This window comes from Pantherophis guttatus, chromosome 4 (assembly GCF_059756535.1).
Source record: "Pantherophis guttatus breed Tessera chromosome 4, ASM5975653v1, whole genome shotgun sequence".
NCBI lineage: Eukaryota > Metazoa > Chordata > Lepidosauria > Squamata > Colubridae > Pantherophis > Pantherophis guttatus.
Genome location: NC_142066.1, coordinates 27,032,543 through 27,050,366, shown reverse-complemented (window position 1 = coordinate 27,050,366; position 17,824 = coordinate 27,032,543). Strand labels below are relative to the sequence as shown.

General features: G+C 43.2%; 1 protein-coding gene across 6 annotated transcripts; it reads left to right on the top strand.

Moving 5' to 3' along the window:
• The first annotated feature begins 14 nt into the window (after window positions 1-14).
• Window positions 15-15,861, top strand: TLCD3B (TLC domain containing 3B). Of its 6 annotated transcripts, none has more exons than XM_087893882.1 (7): window positions 15-384; window positions 6,307-6,421; window positions 7,652-7,770; window positions 10,181-10,264; window positions 12,716-12,893; window positions 13,125-13,220; window positions 14,401-15,861. In XM_087893882.1, the coding sequence occupies exons 2-7, from the start codon at window positions 6,374-6,376 to the stop codon at window positions 14,710-14,712; spliced, it is 837 nt and encodes a 278-aa protein (XP_087750008.1). In that variant the 5' UTR covers window positions 15-384; window positions 6,307-6,373; the 3' UTR covers window positions 14,713-15,861. The 6 variants fall into 6 exon arrangements, with proteins under 6 accessions (XP_087750008.1, XP_034275539.1, XP_087750009.1 ...); XM_034419648.3 differs by having other exon boundaries at window positions 25-384; window positions 12,716-12,941; XM_087893883.1 differs by having other exon boundaries at window positions 53-384; window positions 6,307-6,444; window positions 12,716-12,941.
• The last annotated feature ends 1,963 nt before the right edge of the window (window positions 15,862-17,824 follow it).

Below are 17,824 nucleotides of genomic sequence, written 5' to 3'. Positions count from 1 at the left end.
TAATGAGCCCCCTAGCTGGCGGAAGCGGGGAGGAGGCGGGGCTCACGATGCAAATTGATTCAGTCGGAAGGGAGGAGAGATGCTGTCCCGATATTTAAAATCCATTAAGCCCGGGCACATCTGGCTATGACGTCACTGAAGGAAAGTGTTTAGCTCGTTGCGTTGCATCACTTTTCTGGAAGTTTGCATTCCTTGAAGCATGATTCCGACTTTAACAAACAAATGCATTTCTCTTTTGTGGAAGAGGGTTCAATTTTTCTATACTTTTGGTGTTTTCTACGTTAAAATGGTAGACTAATGTATTAACCATTTATTAAAACAATTTTGTTAAAGGTTACAAATATGAAGATAAAAAACTAATTCAAATGAAGAAAAATCTAAGAGGTAAAGAAAAAGAAAAGTGCAAAGAGATAAGGGAAAAAAATGAAAAGGTGTATTAAAAAATGACTTTGCCACTCCCTCCAGATAAGTAGGAAGAGTATAACAAATTAATACCTTCCCTTTTAGAATTTTAAAAATTCTATTTTAGAATTTTAAAAATGATCTCGTACCTCATTCCTTATCAATGATCAAATTATAAAAACTCAGTTTTAATCAGCAAAAAGTTATGAAGAACTACCAGAAATAATAACTTATTTTAAGTTTAGTCAAATGAATCCACTTTGTATTCCAAGTTATCACTTCCTCTAAAAAGAAAAGTAAAAGAAATCCCTCTCCCATTTATACACAGATCTTTAAAGCCTTATCATTCAGTCCTGGTCATTAATAGCAAACAGAAACCACAATACATATATTTTAACCCTGGTCAAATAAGTTCACTTATCTTCCATTTATTTTTTAAGAGCATAATTTTTAATCCTATCAAATGATATCCCACAAATTGATTTCTTACCACCTTCTCTATCTCCGTTCAGGAACAGCTTCAGTAGTTCAACACATCCTGTTTATAAAACCAAATAAGGCTTTCAAAAATCATTCTTCTGATTTGTTATTTGTATGTCCTTTTTAATTATTAAAACATTAGCTGGTTTCAAATGTAAACCCATTATAGCATCCCTTTCAATATCACTCTTGTTATTTGGTATAAATCCATTTTCATACCCACAGCATCTTTTTCCATTTTGAATCAGCCCCAGTCTCTGTTTTGTCCAGTAAAATCTCTCTTTCTATATCCTCTGATAAATTCATTTTTATTGTATCAGACAATCTTGTAACCAATTTCTGAGTACATTGTTCCCAAACAATCTTAATTTCATCTACAAATAGTATTGCTCTATCGTATTTAACATTCTCTTCTCCTTTGTTGTAATGCTTAGTTCTCTCTGCTTCCCTCTGTCAACCTTCTAAATTCCCATATCATATGTTTATTTTCCAATTAGCAATTTTTCCCATGGGAGGATTTCTTACAGTTAATTTCAAAATCTTCATGTATTTTTAAATAATATTTTAAAACACCCCACAGGAAATATTCTTTCAAGTCAATCTAGTCTTTAACTAGAAATTTCAGAAATCAACATTCTAGTCCCGCTTTTGCTGTTTTCAAAAAAACATTTTTATTTCTAATCCTTAAACTTATATAAATTTTATTTCATTAAGGGTAGAAATAAACTCTGCTGGCATGATGATATTTGTCATTCAGAAGATTCTTAACATCTTGAAAATCAATAACGAGAAACTTCCTAAAGGTAAGAGAGGAAGTGGATCAACCCAGGGTCTGTTTAAAAGTGCTGAACCTGGACTTAGACAAGACCAGACCTGGGCAGTTTATGGCTGCCAGGCTGTCCCTGTCTGGCCCACATGAGGTCAGTCGGAAAGTAGAAATCAAATATAAATTGGGGGGGGGGGGCAGGAGAAGCCGAGTCGGGTCTGGCTCTGCACAGTCGTGGTGCACTCCTTGAATTGGTTGGTGATTGCAGGAGGGTGAGGAGAGAAAGTTCTCGTCTGCACCTGTGCAGCTTTCACCCCTCACCCAAACAAGCCTGAGGAGTTGAGCTGATAAGTTTGAGGACACCAAATCAAGTTCGGCCCTTCACCAAAGTCCCAGTTTCTCATGTGGCCTCTTGGAAATATTAGTTACCCAATCTGGGCAAGATGATTTCCCCTCTACCTCTTAGCATTCTCAAATTCACTGGAGAATTGCTATTTTGCAATCTCTTTGGGGGTAGACTCTGCATAGAGCAAGCCTGTGGATGTCCTAGTCCCGTGCTGGCGAATCTATGGTAAGTATGCAGAGATGGCCCATAGAGTCCTCTCTGTGGGCACGTGCGCAGGCCAGCTGGTCTTCAGTTTTCCGGTGCTCAGGCATGCATGAAGACCAGCTGGCTGGCGGGCATGTGCGCGCTGGAAACCCAAAGACCAGTTGGCTGCTGCGCGCATACGCACTGGCCCGCTGGTCTTTGGGTTTCTGGCACTCCGGTGCATTCACGCACATGCACGCACGCACACATGTTCCAGTTTGGGCACTCAGTGCTGAAAAGATTCGCCATCATTGTCCTAGTCCTTTCCTTGAACTGAAGTTTCAAGGAGTTTTTCCATTCGACGGCTCTTCTTTTTGCTGAGATCTTTGGTGTTGCGAGAACGGAGCTGTCTTCAGTCAGCCACTGCTTCCCCAGAAGTCAAGCATTAACCATTTCTATTGCATTTAATAGTTTATTTAAAGATGTATAAGGCTGCCCAAGTCGGTGTCAGTGTAAAAACTTCAGAATGATTTTATCCATAATTATTCCTAAATAAGTTTCAAATAGAAATTTAAGAAACTTAAGGCCCGTGGTGACGCAGTGGCCAGAATGCAGTACTGCAGACAAACTCTACCCACAGCCAGGAGTTTGATCCTGGCTCAAGGTTGACTCAGCCTTCCATTCTTCTGAGATTGGTAAAATGAGAAGCCAGATTGTTGGGGGAAATATGCTGATGTTGTAAAATGCCCAGAGAGTGCTGTAAAGCACAATGGGGCAGTATATAAGTCTAAGTGCTATTAAATGAGTCTTATTGCCATGGAGGCAGATGCTTGATTGCTCCCAGACTCTTAATATAAAAAGGTAAATTTTCCTCCAGATCTCCTGGTGATTTCACAAAGCCCCTGTAGTTTGCTTGGGAGGAAATAAGAATGGATGCTATTGCCTTCTTCTGGAATGCTTTCAACCACTCAGCATAGCAAACACCAGACAGCCCTGACCCTGTGCATAGTTTTTCAGTTCAGAGAAGGAGGCCAGGAAACTGGCTCTTTCACTGAGCAATGCAATATATCTCTTGCCTTGATGGGAGGCATCATCAGACTTTCTAAGTTGCTATTCTCCATATTTGCATCAAATAAACCTTCCCACCATTCCCATTGCCACTTTATTGGAAATGAAAAAGCAGTATAATTAATACATTTGACAACCTAGTGTTACCAATCTGTGCTGGATTACTTTGGGTGGCCACAAGAGGGTAGCAAAGAGAATCTAACAACAACTTTGCTGCCATCTAGTAGTCATTAAGAGATTTGCAGCCCAAGTATTGTCAAACAGTCATCAGGTTGAAATCTTGGCTCTATGATATAGTAGAAGATATGCTACAACTGGTACATTCCAACTATTAAAGATACATTGGGACAACACTTAGAAATCATGGCATATCCCCTATCCCCCTTTCCCAAAAATATTCAAATGCTAACAAGGTCCACCAATGTAATAACTTTCAGTCTGGGAAATCCGGGAGCTGTAACCCAATATATTGGGGAGCACCGGGCTTCAGCCTATTACATTATATAATTTTTATGCTAATCTTAACGTTTAATTTTCCATTAAGGATAAAACATTTGAGCAGTTGCTTCTCAAGTCATTGTTGCTATCAAGTCATTGTTGGCTCTTAGTGACCACATAGATTGTCTCCATGATGATCTGTCCCTAACTTTGTCTTCAGGTCTTCCAACGTCTTATCCATGGCCATCCTCTTCTCTTTCTTCCACATTTCCCAGCATTAGAGAGCTAGATCTTCACATAATGTGTCCAGAATAATTTGAGCCAGGTTATTTGTGCCTCGAGACCACTGGGTTGATTTGTACAGTGATCCATTGGTTTATTTTCTTGGCTGTCTATGGTATTCTCAGGAGCCTTCAAAAGCATCAATACTCTTCCTAACCTGATTCTTCAAAATCCAATTTTCACTTCCATAGGGTGTCATAGGACCCATCACTGATTCTACAATTCTGGTTTTTGTAGCATCTGAATACCTTTTCCAAGACCTTCACAGGGAGTTTACCATTGCTGGGCTGCAATGTATTGTATTTTATGACTTCTTGTTCCTTTCAGATAGTTGATCCTAAAAGGCAAAAGCTACCCACTACCTCAATATCTTAATTGTCAAGTCTAAAGCTGGTTATTGTACCTGCTGTCATTAATCGGGTTTTCTTTATTTTAGTTCCATTTTTTTCATTGTGTTCCTAGACGTTTATTACTAGAGCTTGCAGATTGCTTGCATTTTCAGTTAATTCTGTTTCACACTTTATCAAAATAATTAAGAATTCATTATTAGCAGAAAGTCAGTTAAGGCATCAGGCTAGAAACTGGGAGACTGAGAGTTCTAGTCCAGTCATGCCATAAGTATGAAACCAGCTGGGTGATTTTGGGACAGTCACTCTTAGCTCTAGGAAGCAGGCAATGGCAAACCACTTCCAAAAGAACCACTGCAAAGAAAACTGCAGGGACGTGCCAGGCAGTTGCCAGGAGGCATAAACTAACACTAAGGCACATGCATGTATTATTAGCAACAAACTGTCCTGCCCCTAAAATCCATTAACACACAAGAGAATTAAAAACATAAATCATTGCTTCACTGGTGAATTGTTAGATCTCTTAAAGAAATGTAATCTTTAACAGTGAATTGTTGGTAAAGCTTACTAAGTATGTGAAATTTGTCAATATGTATAAGTAATTCATTATCCAGCTGACTGGTTTGTGTGTGTATGTGTGTATGATTTCTCCGTGTTTCTTTTTGCTGTAACTCTTACAGCTGCTTGAGTTGAAATGCAGACAGAAATGGATAACATAAGTACATGCTTGATGTTTATATTTCAATAAATTATAGGATTATCTTAAAAGGCGTAATCAAGAAAGGTATTTTACACAAATTCCATGGGCATATCTGGGTCTTGGAAAATTGGCTCTTTTTGTCCTTCCTGGACTATATTCAAAACTCATCTAAATCCCCCAGGGCACTAAATTGATTGCATGTTGTGCTAAAATAAGACTAATCCTTTGCAATTCAGAGTTGCAACTCTACTTTTAACGCTAGTTGGGTTCACACAATAATTTGCAAACCATTTGCAAATCATGGTTAGTTGGTTGAACCACGATGGGTGGCTGTTTAATGCTCTAAACAATAGGCCACAATTGCTCACATACAACACCTTAAGGCGAAGCAAAGTAAATCACATTATGGCTGCATTACCCAGGTCACTGTATACAATCTGGAAGGTAAATTGATATAGTATCTCCTGCCCACTTTCTTTGTAATTCTTATCCCCTTGTTATTTTTCCAGTCTGAAGCAACAAACTTCATTTCAGTTTAGGTCAACAGTAATGTATTAGGGAAGGAATTTCCTGCTGCAAACATAAAGCATCCCAAATCAAGTGCAAGGTCTGAATTAAAGATTAAAAAAATACACCTACTAGGATAGGGATCAGAAAATAGGGAATTTATTCAGGAAATATGGCGAACATAGCTTGGGCTATATTTATGCAATACACCCGTAATTTCTGCATCTCTGGTCCTATCCAAAGTAAATCAATCCCAGTACCGTTATTTTCAAAACAATTGATTTTGGCTGCAGTTCTGTATCGACACATCTAGAGCAAGTTCCTACATGTGAAATGTGCTTAGCCAGATAGCACTGGAAATAACTTGTTCAAATTAATGAAATTTAGAGATTAGCAGTTTTCGCTAAACTTTGTATTTTGTTACGATCAAAACTGCCGATTCCTTATTCCTCATTCCCCATGCAAATACTTATTTTATTACACTTTATCACATTCTTCCTTCAATAATCCTTGGGAGAGCGGGAGGGAGATGCCATGCCTCTCCCCAATTTAGAACCACAACAACCCTATCAGGTAGGCTGAGCAAAGATTTGCCCACAGTGTAGGGATTTGAAATGCCATTTAATGAGTTTGCGCTATTCTGATAACTGTTAGGCAATACATTATTTTACTGTCACAAGTCGTTTCTTCCACTGAATTAATTAACCAAATGTTCCAACTTGATTGTTTCATTACTATAAAAGTAAAACCCTTCTATCTTATGATATTTCAACGGTGTCTTAATTAGCCCCTCAGGGAAGCATCTTGACAACATGAAGTACCCTCCATAGAGGAGGACATATGGAATAATATGGATGTCATTTCTCACCTTTTCTGGGTTCACTAGGATGGCAGAGGACCTGGTGAGTCAATCGGCTAAAATCCAGTATGTATACATTCCTTCTAAATTGGTTTTAGAAGCAGTAAAGGGGGAGAGAAGCTGGCTGGGTTTACATAAATGCATGTTTATATATTAGCCACGGCTTGCCTAATCAGTTTATTAAATAAGCCACAATTGGATGGGTTCACTAACATGCTGAGCTGCTGTCGTGTCTTAGAAACCACAATGCCCAACGCAAATCAAACAAATGACATTATGGATCAGTAATACAATATGTGAACCCGACTGATCTCTTAACTGAAGTAGTTAAAGAGTTTTAATCCACGGTAGAAGGAGAAAGGAGGAAAATATCCTCTCCCAGATACAGTGGCTGGTTTTATCTCTGCTTAATGCCTGTGGGGAGTCCACCAGCTTCTCAGATGATCAATTCCACTATTAAATGTTTGTATCGACAGGGAGGTCTTAATATTTCATCAAATCCCTGTTCAATTAATCCTTGTTTGGGTCCTAAATTTGAAGCAACCAAAAAAAAAAAATTTTTTTCTGTGTAATTTATGGGACAATCCTTCAGATACTTGCCTATTAGGCATGTCTCCAATATAACTATATACAAATCCCTTCATATTTTTCTTACAATGCTTAGGCATAATTGTTTATGCCTCCTCCAGGTGGCATACAGATTCCACAATTCTTGATAGGCCTCTGACCTGATCCAGCAAGACAGTCTCAATTATGTATTTAATCAACCAACATTTTGATTAAATACATATTAATATATTTAGTCAATGCCATCACAATCTCACTTTGTTTATAATGAACTGGTTATTTAAGGACTAAAAAGGCCATCTCCTTTGCTCAAACTGTGGAAAGGACAGTGTATGGTTAGCCTGTAACCAGTAAAATATCTGAATTAATTCATAAACAGAACAAACTGATAATAATTTGTCTGAGGTTTTTTTTAACCTATGGCTTCCTGTGGTAGACATCAAGTCAAGGTGGAATTGGCCAAATAGCTCATATAAATTGGGTCTCCGTGCATTTATGCCTAAAAAAAGCTTGAGTAGCCACTGTTGCACTGTCCTGAAAAAGTGGGATGTTGAGAATGTGTTATTAAGAAACCAATGAAACCCACCATATGGAACTGATGCTCGAAGTTTTCTATGTGGGTTTAGGAGGGAAAGCAATAAGACCAGTGTTGCTTAGACAGAAGTTGATTACCTTAACTGTTGAATCCTGTCCTTTGCTCTGGCAGTTCTCCTACTTCTTCTTTCTGGGTTTGGTTGCTTATCCCAGTTTCTACTATATCCTGCGCTGGTTCCTGGTGCACATCTGGAAAATGGAGTTCTGCTTTGCCGTCTATCTAACTGCCAGGTGGGAGGCTCCCTGCAAACCTAGAAGAACCACAGGCTCAAAGACTAGGGGAGAGAATCCCTCACAGCTTTTCCAGGAACATCCACCCACCCAACCCTGCACTTCTACCCATCCCTGTTTTACAAAATCAGCATGTTACAATGCTCACAGTCAGCCGTAAGGTGTCACTGCCGATTTAGTTATTTCATCCTGGCAGCCAATTGCTCTTTTACCTATCAAAGGTTGTATCAGGGTCACCTCTTAGCAGGTAGAAGATTATCCCTTAATGCGTTAGGAGGGGGAACGGGTTAGCTGCCCCATAGTCTCTTTCCACCGCTTCCACCAACTGAGCTGAGATTGTAAGTTTAGCCAAATTTCCAGCAATCCTGCCAGAGAAGGGAAGAGGCAGAGCTCAAGGAAGTTAGGCTTTGGTGTTCCGGGGGTTAAATGATGATGCCTGATTAGCTGCCTTGGAAAAGGGGGAGCAATGCTCAACCGCCTTCCAGATGGAAAGAAGCGCCGGATTAATTTAGCGGATTCTGCCATGGGATGTTAAGGACACCGATATCTGGGTCTCCAACCTCATCCCTCTGAGATGTCCCAAACCTCCAGCTCAGCCTTCCAATCCTGAGTCAGATCCATCCTACCCAGCTTCGTCCCCCAACTCCACAATCCTTCTCCACCCATACATAGATCTCATCTTCCGTCTCCCACCATGCCTTGCAAACTGGGCCCTGAGCTTCTTTAGCTGTGATTATTCAACGCTGAGCTGTGCTATCCTGCTCTTCTTTCTGCGGGTCCATCTGCACAGCGCAGTCCACTGTCTCTTTAAGTTGCTCCCGCACTGTGCTGACAGCTGCTCCCCCTCCCTCCCTTCTTCCTTCCCCCGACTGTGTCTCTCTCTGTGTCTGTCACAGCAGCTCTGCTAGGGACCAACCCTCCCACCGCCATCCCCCCTTCCCTCTCCATCCCCCCTCGCCCCCTGGGGGACCATGAGCCTTCCTCGTGGACACCCGGAGGGATCCCAGCCCCACTGACCCTACCCATCCTCCGCTCTGCCCTCCTTCCTCCTCCTCCTCCTCCTCCCCCCATCACCCCAACCCTACAGCCTGAGCGAGATGTTTCACGCCTTGGTAGCAGGGACCATTGTCTTTCCTGGCCTCTTCCTGTTGTCCAAGAACGGCCTCAAGTGGCTACCGGGCCTGCGATGGGAGGAGGCTGACGCGGTCATCGTCTCAGCCAGGTAACCAGGGATGCAGGAGGGGATGTCAGCAGGATCTAGCAGTCCAGAGGGTGGGCAGGAAGGAGGGCAGGCAGAGGCCTCAAGGATGAGCTGCTGGGCACCTGGATTTTTGTAGGTTTGTTACTTTGATGTGGGTGGTTTTAAGGAAAAGGGGGGGGACTTTGGGTCCTGGGGAGATGGAATGGGAAGGGAGAGGGTTTTTTTTTTTTGAAGGGGGAGTGGTGTCCTCATCCCTAGCAAGCTTTCCTGGTAGCTGCAAAAGGAGAGGTTAAAGCTGGAAGCCAGTTCCTGGACTGACTGGGAATAGAGTAGGGTGCATTGAGTTTCAAACTCTCTTGGACCTGTATGGGATCTCTATAAATAGAAAAGTGCCCAGGATTTTCTGGAAGAAGCAATGTATTGAGGTCGTGAGCTAGTTCATGTTCCTAGGATCCCACATTGGGACTGGGATCATTGTAGGAAAAGCAACCAACACAATGAGAGCTGAAAGGGTGTCACCGCCGCCTCTTGATAACCCAACAGTAGTGATAACTCAAGAAAGTCAAGTCTTAGCAGGGTATATTGAGCCTGGGAACAAGGTGTCACCGAACAGGTTATCGGAGTCACTGTAAGTTTATTATGCTGTGGATTAAAGTACCCACAGCTCTGCACTCCAAAATGGAAATGCTTTTGAAAATAGGAGTCTTTCAGGAGGCTAGATGTTTTGTTGGGGTATAGTAAGAGATGCTTAAAAAAAAGTGGCATGTAGTGAAAACCCCAGGGATGTCTACTAAGATGGGGCAGGGGACACCCAATTGCCCTCATCACTTAGGATGTTTTCTTTTAAGCATGAAAGCCTCTCTGTTGGTTGACTTCTGGAATTACTTGAGAATGTAGCAGGGTCAATGGGCAGCTGAATCATTTAGCCATTGCTACTTATCTCCAAATATATTTAGCCAATGGCAGTTGTTATGGGATGGTGAAAGATGCGTGGGTTGGAATTAAAGCTGTTGGTCAAGGCTGGCAGAGTTCTGGAGCAATGTAATAGTCCAGGCCGGCTCCCAGAATATCATATTGGGATTGAGAACTACTGTTTTGGCCTCATACCCTCAGACCTAAAATGGAAATAGGGTTCTAGAATGCAAGAGAAGAGGAAGGAGAAACCACAGTTACTTAAACTTCTTACCATTTCCCATTCTCCTATCACAGACTTGTCTCCTCAGTGCAGGCCATTATGGCTTCCACAGTTGGCTACATCATCTCCACATCCTGCAAGCACATTATCGATGACCAGTAAGTCAGCATTTATGGTGTAATGCCAGGGCAGCACTGTGGTGCAGTAATATCATTCCCACCCCAACCCCATCTCTACCTTATTTTCTGAGTGCAGCTCAGCCAGCATCTTGGCAAGGTCACACTACTGAGAAACTTGATACCTGCGCCAGGAGTGGCACCAAATTTAGAACAGGATGACAGTGACATGTTCCAAGCAGATGTACCGCAATGAGTAGGCTGGATCAGGAAGCTGGGAGCAGGGCAGAATTTGGGGCCACCAACAGGAGTGCTATGGTCGATAGCAGTGTAGAGTGAAGCATTGGGTTGTGGACCCAGAGAGAGCATGTTCAGGATGCTGTTCCGAAAAGAGGTGTTTCAGGGTTATGGGAGTAGTGGAGATAAGATGCTTTGCATTATAAAGATTGCACCCACCACAAAACTTAGTAGAGGTGTTAGGGTAAGTAAGACAAAAGTAGCAGGAGGGCAGATTCCAAGCCTTGTTGAACAATAAAGTGCTGTCCATGGTGCTGAGGGGAAAAAAAAAAAACCCATGGGCCTCTGAATTGGTACCCTTTCAGCACCATGGACAGCCCCACTCAAACTACAAGTCTTCCCATTCCAGTCCTGTACTGTATTCCTAAATCCCCATACAATATATGGGAGAGTTGATTTCCACAATATGTGCTGGAAATAAGCTCCAGGATCAGATTTGTCAGTCCCTCTGGCTTCTGGGAGGGCTGCCAGACCTCAGTTTCTGCAGAATCCAATTTGGCAGTAGGGCAGTTCTGCAGGACAGGAAGGATTGGAAATGCAGCACAAATCCACACTGGGGAATTCTGAGGACAGGACAGGGTAGAGATGAAGGGTTTGAGGTGGCTGTAAGATATGGCAGGAGGTGTCGTTGGATCTATTTCTATCATATCCTTTCTTGCTTTTTTTCCTCAAGGATAGTTTAGTTTCTCATTAAGGAATTTAGTTGGGATTAATTCCCTCCCTGGGTGATGTCAGATAGGCATGTGGGAGCAGCAGAGGGAATTAGACCAAAGGAACAGCTGCTTCCATTGCTGATTTGCATTCTGTGTATGTGTAATTAAGTTTTATTGGGCAGCCAGTGACAAGAAACTCCAGGGCCCTTAGGAGAGGAGGAGGTTAAAACAGAGGGAAGTTGGGTTGTTGAGTCCTCTGCCATGAGCTCCGATTGGATAGGCACAGAAGGAGGGAGCTATGAGATAAGGTTTTTCTTAAGGATGTGAAAACTGCCTCAGCATTTTTATTTTTCACAAAGATATCACAGTGCCCCTTACACAGCAAATCTCCTTCTGGGAAATAATGTGAGGTTTCCCTGTCAACATTTCAATACTTTTGAAGTATCCTCTTCATTGACCCTCATGCCTAAAAATCAAGAAAGAACACATTCTATGTAGGTCTTTCAGCATGGAAATCAAATTCTGCTGTACCCACCCTCAAATCATACAGCCCAGTCTTCCTAAATGTGCTTCAGACCCAAATGCCCTACTTTTTCTTAGGTCTGGACTCCACAAGGACGTTTGAGCTTAGTATCCTGCATTGCACTGCTGCTTTGGCATTTGGCCTAATCACCTTGCATGGAGCAGAGAGTATCGTCAGCAGAAATGTTTGGGAGAGGGGGAGAGATAGCATTCCCCACAGTCACATGACAGAGCTGAGCAAGGGATATGATGGTTAAGAAGTTGTAAAGAAACCTGTTTTATTTATCTCTATTTCAGCTGCTCTTTAGCATTTTCAAAAATGAGACCAGACCAGGATTTAAAACAAAAAAACAAAAACCTTGTATTTTAAGTCATTTTAAGTAGAATGAGACTAATTCCAGTGTTCTGAATTTACATGAATCTCAGTGCCTTTTTATAGAGTTGGTGGGTTTCTAAGCAAAGTTGAAAGCATGGGTCCCAGGCAGATGCTAGCAAGCCAAAACATCCTGTTCATAAAAACCAGAGGGAGTAATATGGTAGGATCCGATAAGTAAGGAGGAATTGCTAATAGGATACCTGTCCTAGGTGCAGCAGTGTCTGGAGTACCTTAGAAATAAGGTGTAAGCAAGTTAAAACTGGTGATAAACCACATTTACTCCAGGAGGGGAAGGTTGTGATCAGGATCAGGGAGAGAGAGAGGGGGGGGAGGGAGGGAGGGAGAGAGAGAGAGAGAGAGAGAGAGAGAGAGAGAGAGAGAGAGAGAGAGAGAGAGAGAGAGAGAGACAGGACGATGTGAGCAAGGCAGAATCTATGTTACCATTGTCCTTGGGAGTGAAGCACATCAGCATGCCATCAATTCCTCATTGATTGTGGCCTTGAGTCTGTTCCAGAGGGGTGGAGAGTGTCCTGCTCTTCCATCCCCTTTGGTCGTGGCTCAAGTTATCTGCAGGGTAACTTGACAGGGTAATATACTGGGTCTGTTAGCTGCTTATATTCCTTTACCCCTTTTCACTTCCTCCAGGCACTGGCTGACTTCCAACTACACCCAGTTTGCAGTCCCTTACTTCATCTACGATATCTACGCTATGTTCCTGTGCCATTGGCACAGGTACCAGGTCAAAGGGCATGAGTCAAGATGCGTTGAGGCTCAGACGCTGCACACTGCCATCCGTGCCTACTTGCACAAGGAATTACTGATGGTGATTCACCATCTTTTCATGGTGTTGGTTTGCTTCCCTGTGTCTGTGGTGAGTGGGACTGGAGGGGAGGGGGCAGGGACATGACCCGTGTGCACAGATGAGGACGGGAAGGGAAGGGAAGGGATGGGCTATTGATCCATGCAGCAGAAGCTGCAAATGAGGATGCTGTCCTTTAGAAGACGCTGCCCTACAGGCCCAGGTCTGTCATGCTTATCCCTTTCCCCCCTTCAGCTGTGGCGTCAAGGCAAAGGTGACTTCTTTCTGGGTTGTATGTTGATGGCTGAACTCAGTACCCCTTTTGTCTGCCTTGGGAAGGTTCTCATCCTGGTGAGTATCACCTGCTACTGAGCTTCTCTTAGGGGAGCGGGGGAAAAGAAAGGAAGGTTCAGATTGGTTTTTAGCTTGGTGCACATTACAGGTAGGTGGCCCTCGACTAATAACCGGAGGTAGTCCTCAACTTACCACAACTGAGCCCAAATTTTGTGTGGCCAAGTGAGAAATGTGTTAAGTGAGTTTTGCCCCATTTTACAAGTTTTCTTGGCACATTTGTAAAGTGAATCACTGCAGTTGCTAAATTAGTAACACGATTGTTAAGTGAATCTGGCTTCCCCCTTGACTCTGCTTGTCAGAAGGTCACAAAAGGGGATCACATGACTCTGGGATACTGCAGCCGTCATAAATGTGGGTCAGTTGTCAAGCATCCGAATGTAATTCACGTGACCATGAGGATGCGGCAATGGTCCGAAGTGTGAAAAATGGTCATAAATCACTTTTTTCAGTGATGTTGTAACTTTGAACGGTTCACTAAATGAACTGTTGTAAGTCGAAGACTACCTGCATTGACTTACTGACCGTTCAAAGTTATAACCGCACTGAAAAAATGACTTACAATCATTGCAGCAACCCCACAGTCACATGATCAGAATTCGGGCTCTTGGCAACTGGCATGTATTTATGATAGTTGCAGTGTCCTGGACTTGTGTGATTGCCATTTGCAACCTTCCCAGCTGGCTTCCAGTTAAGTGAAGTCAGTGGGGGAAACCAGATTCGCTTAATGACTGTGTCATTCACTGAACAACCGCAGTGATTTTTCTTAACAATCATTGCAAGAAAAGATTGCAAAATGAGGTGTGACTCATTTAACAACCCCCTCTGTTAGCAACAGAAATCCTGGTCCCAATTGTGGTCATAAGTCAAGGACTACCTGTATAGATTTTATATATTGGTTGTTTGGTTTGTGGGCATTTTAGATCAGGGGTCTCCAACCTTGGCAATTTTAAGACTAGTGGACTTCAACTGGCTGAGGAATTGAAGTCCACAAGTCTTAAAGTTGCCAAGGTTGGAGACCCCTGTTTTAGTTGGCGTTTTAATTGATTAAATGCCCAGCGTTATTAGGGTAAGATGGGTGACCATACATAACTAAATAAAGACATAATGGGAAGGCAGAAGAGTTAGACAACCTAGTCTGAATTTGTCTTTCAACTCTCTTTTTTCCTTCTCTCCGCAGTACAAGCAGCAGCACACTCTTCTCCACAAGGTGAATGGCATGGCCATGCTAGTCACATTCTTCTTCTGCCGAATCCTGCTCTTTCCATATATGTACTGGGTATATGGGCAGCATGTTGGCTTGCCCTTCTACCGTGTACCCTTCTCCATCCCCGCTGAGTACAACTTGGGATCGGCCATCCTCATGGCTCCCCAGATATACTGGTTTGGCCTCATCTGCCGCGGAGCATTCCGTGTCTTCCGTGCCCGGGGTACCACCAAGGAACAAGTATTGCGAAACGGGCACAGGATGGATACCCAGGCACTGGACTAATGGCTCTCTTGCCCCCTCCCTCAGCTGCAAACGGACAGGCCGCCTTTTCCCCCTATGACTTATTTATTGGGGTAATGGGAGGGAGTGGGGAAGCTGGCTCCTAAGCCAAAAGGGAAAACGGGAGGGTCTGGGAAGGGGGTGGTGGTGTCTCAAAGGAAGTCTTTAGAGGGCATGAAACCAAAGTATTCCTTGGTTTGCTAATGTGGAAATCCTTTGTCAAAGGAAACCCTCTAAATTTGCAATGCTGTCGATGTTTTGAAATGTCTATGAGTTGGGTAGGGTTTGAACCAGAGTGTAGTCCTAAATGAAAGGGAATACTGAGGTTATCTATGTTGGGGAGATATTCACACTTGTGGGGCACCACATCAAGAATCAACTGGATGTGGGCCTGTAGAGCAAAATCAGATTTCTAATGTATCAGGGCTCTGCCAAGCCAACAAATGCATATTGGTTATTGCTTGCTAGACTATGATTAGATGACCTAAGATTTTCTGAGCATTGCTAGCCAAGGAGTGACCCATGTGGCTTGCATGGGGATGATACTATTTCCTGAAAGCAGGGGTTATATACTGTTGGATAGGAAGATTAAGTCAAATTCTCCCCAATTCTATTTTCTTTAGACTTGCAGAATCTCTATCACATGTAAACACGATGGAGAAATAATACTGGGTTTGGATTGCCCTCACCCCAGGCAGCAATAGGGGAACCTATCAGCAGAACTAGTTATATTTGTAGAATAACCAATAAGGAAACACTCTATCATTTTTTTCGGATGCTAGTAAAATAACATGGTCTTCAGTATTACTGGAATGTCATCTACCCAGGATATTTAATTCATTCATATGTGGGTGCGGGTGTGATCTGACACACACGCACACACACACATTTATCCTCTGTAGCAAGATGATCAGAGGGGTGCCGCTTAAAGAACACATGCCCCCCTCCCCATAGCAATAACCCAGCAGGGGAAAACATCCCTCTCCTCTTGACACCTTCTCTGTTTCAGCACAGAATTCCTTCACTGCTCACTCTTAGACCCCCCCCTCCTCACTTCATAGGGCAGGAATCTAGCTGTAAATAAAGAGCAGGGGGGAATGTATTTATAACCCAAGGTCTGCCAAGTATTAAAGGAGCCTTTATCTACTGTCAGTGGAGGGGCTGTATGTGTCGTTTATTAATTCCAAACCCCTAGCCCCATGTGTATTGCCGAGCCCTGTATTCGGATCACTCTTTCCCTAAAACCTTTGAGGACCACGTATCTATCTTTACAACTTCTCCCTCTTTAATCTTTTATTTATCTACTCATTTCTATCCCACTTATTTATTATTTTCACAAATAACACAAGGCGGCAAACGTAACCAGCACGCTTTCCCCCCTCCTATTTTCCCCACAACAATATTGTACGGTGGGTTCAGCTGAGAGTGAGTGGCCGGCCCAAAGTCACCGAGTCGGCTTTCATGACTTAAGGTGGGGCTTGAATTCACAAGTCTCCCACTTTCTAGCCTTATTTCTTCATCAATGAATATCTTGCAAATGCATACAAATTCAGAGGCCTTTTACTTAACAGGAAGGGCCGTGGAAAGGAGCAGAGGACAAGCCATTCAGGAACTCTAGTCGTCTTCTCTACTCACGTTGTTTACGGAAAAGCCTGAAATGGGGAAGGATGGGAAATCAGATTGTGGAGGAAATGTGTGGGCACAAAACATGGCTCTTAACACCCCCGGGGAAAGGGGTTCCAGCCAGGGGTGGGTTCTAAATTTTTTTTACTACCGTTTCTGTGGGCGTGGCTTATTTTGTGGCCATAGTTTGATGGTCATGTGACAATTCTTTAGGATTTAGCAGAGGTACTGGTCTACCAGGCTTTTAACTGCTTGCAGAGCTGTACCGGTCTACCCATTTGTTTTTGGAGCGCACTGGTCTACCACCACACTGCCTTTTACCGCTGATCAGCTGTAGGGCGGCCCTTTGAAGCACCACAGCAAGAGTTTAAACATTTTTTTTCCTTCTAGCTGATCAGCTGGGATTCGGGAGGCAGCGAATAGATTGGGGCCGGGGCCGGGTAGAGGTGGTATTTACCGGTTCTCTGAACTACTCAAAATTTCCACTACCGGTTCGCAAGAACCTGGAGAACTGGTAGCAACCCACCACTGGTTCCAGCCAAGGCCCAGCAGATGTGGGCTGGTGCAACACTTACACTTGGACAATCTGAAAAACAAAGAACAGCAGGATGAGGAGAATGGATCCCACCAGGATGTAGCGCAGCAGCTGAGGGAAGGCGCCTGGAAGAGACAAAGAAAGTGGGCTTCTCATGGGCCACCAGCAGAGAAGCCCACTGTTCAGAAACAAGCTGGGAAGGTTGTTTACTGGCTTAGGATCTAACAAGCAGGAATCCTGTAAAAAAAAAAACCAGGGCAGGGATTTGGAGGCATAATCTATGTGTTACGTCAAGCAAGTGATCCTCCCTTGGACTTCTTTTTCTAATAAACAGGTTTAAAAGCCCCAACATGAAGGTGGGGGGAAGGGAAGAATGTGGGCTGTATAATAAGGGAGGATACAATACATGCATGGGCAATTTATGCTTCTTTTAGCCCCATGCTATAATTTTCATGTGTTGCCTAGTTTCTTCCCAGAGGGGATTCTGGCAATCCTTGGAACAGTGTTTCTCAACTGTAGCAACTTGAAGATGGGTGACTTCAACTCCCAGAATTCCCCAGCCAGCCATGTGACTAGGGAATTCTGGGAGTTGAAGTCCACCCATCTTCAAGTTGTCAAGGTTGAGAAACCCTGCCCTAGAGTGTACAAACTGACGTCTCACTTGGAGCAATAAATTCGGGCTTTTCTCCAATAAACTTATAGACAGCTAAGATCTTCTCTTTATCGGAGTCAGGGTAGTCAAACCAGGGTGCCTCATGGGATAAGGACTCCATTGTCTCGTTGGCATCATGTAGTTTTTCCACAGGTGCTGGGGGGCCAAAGAAATAAGAAACGCACTCAGAGGAAAGCATTCCTGATGTCCAAGGGATGTTACACTTCTTAAATTGGTTCATATTATTACTGGTCAAGGACAAAATATCTTTCCTCCCTTACTTTTATATCTCTTTTCAGAGCTGG

Bases quoted from the DNA above. Each gene is read 5' to 3' on its own strand.
- TLCD3B (XM_087893881.1), top strand. From the start codon at position 7,544: ATGCTCGAAGTTTTCTATGTGGGTTTAGGAGGGAAAGCAATAAGACCA. The intron at 12,942-13,124 runs GTGAGTGGGACT...TCCCCCCTTCAG, and splicing joins TTTGCTTCCCTGTGTCTGTG to CTGTGGCGTCAAGGCAAAGG. The intron at 13,221-14,400 runs GTGAGTATCACC...TTCTCTCCGCAG, and splicing joins TTGGGAAGGTTCTCATCCTG to TACAAGCAGCAGCACACTCT.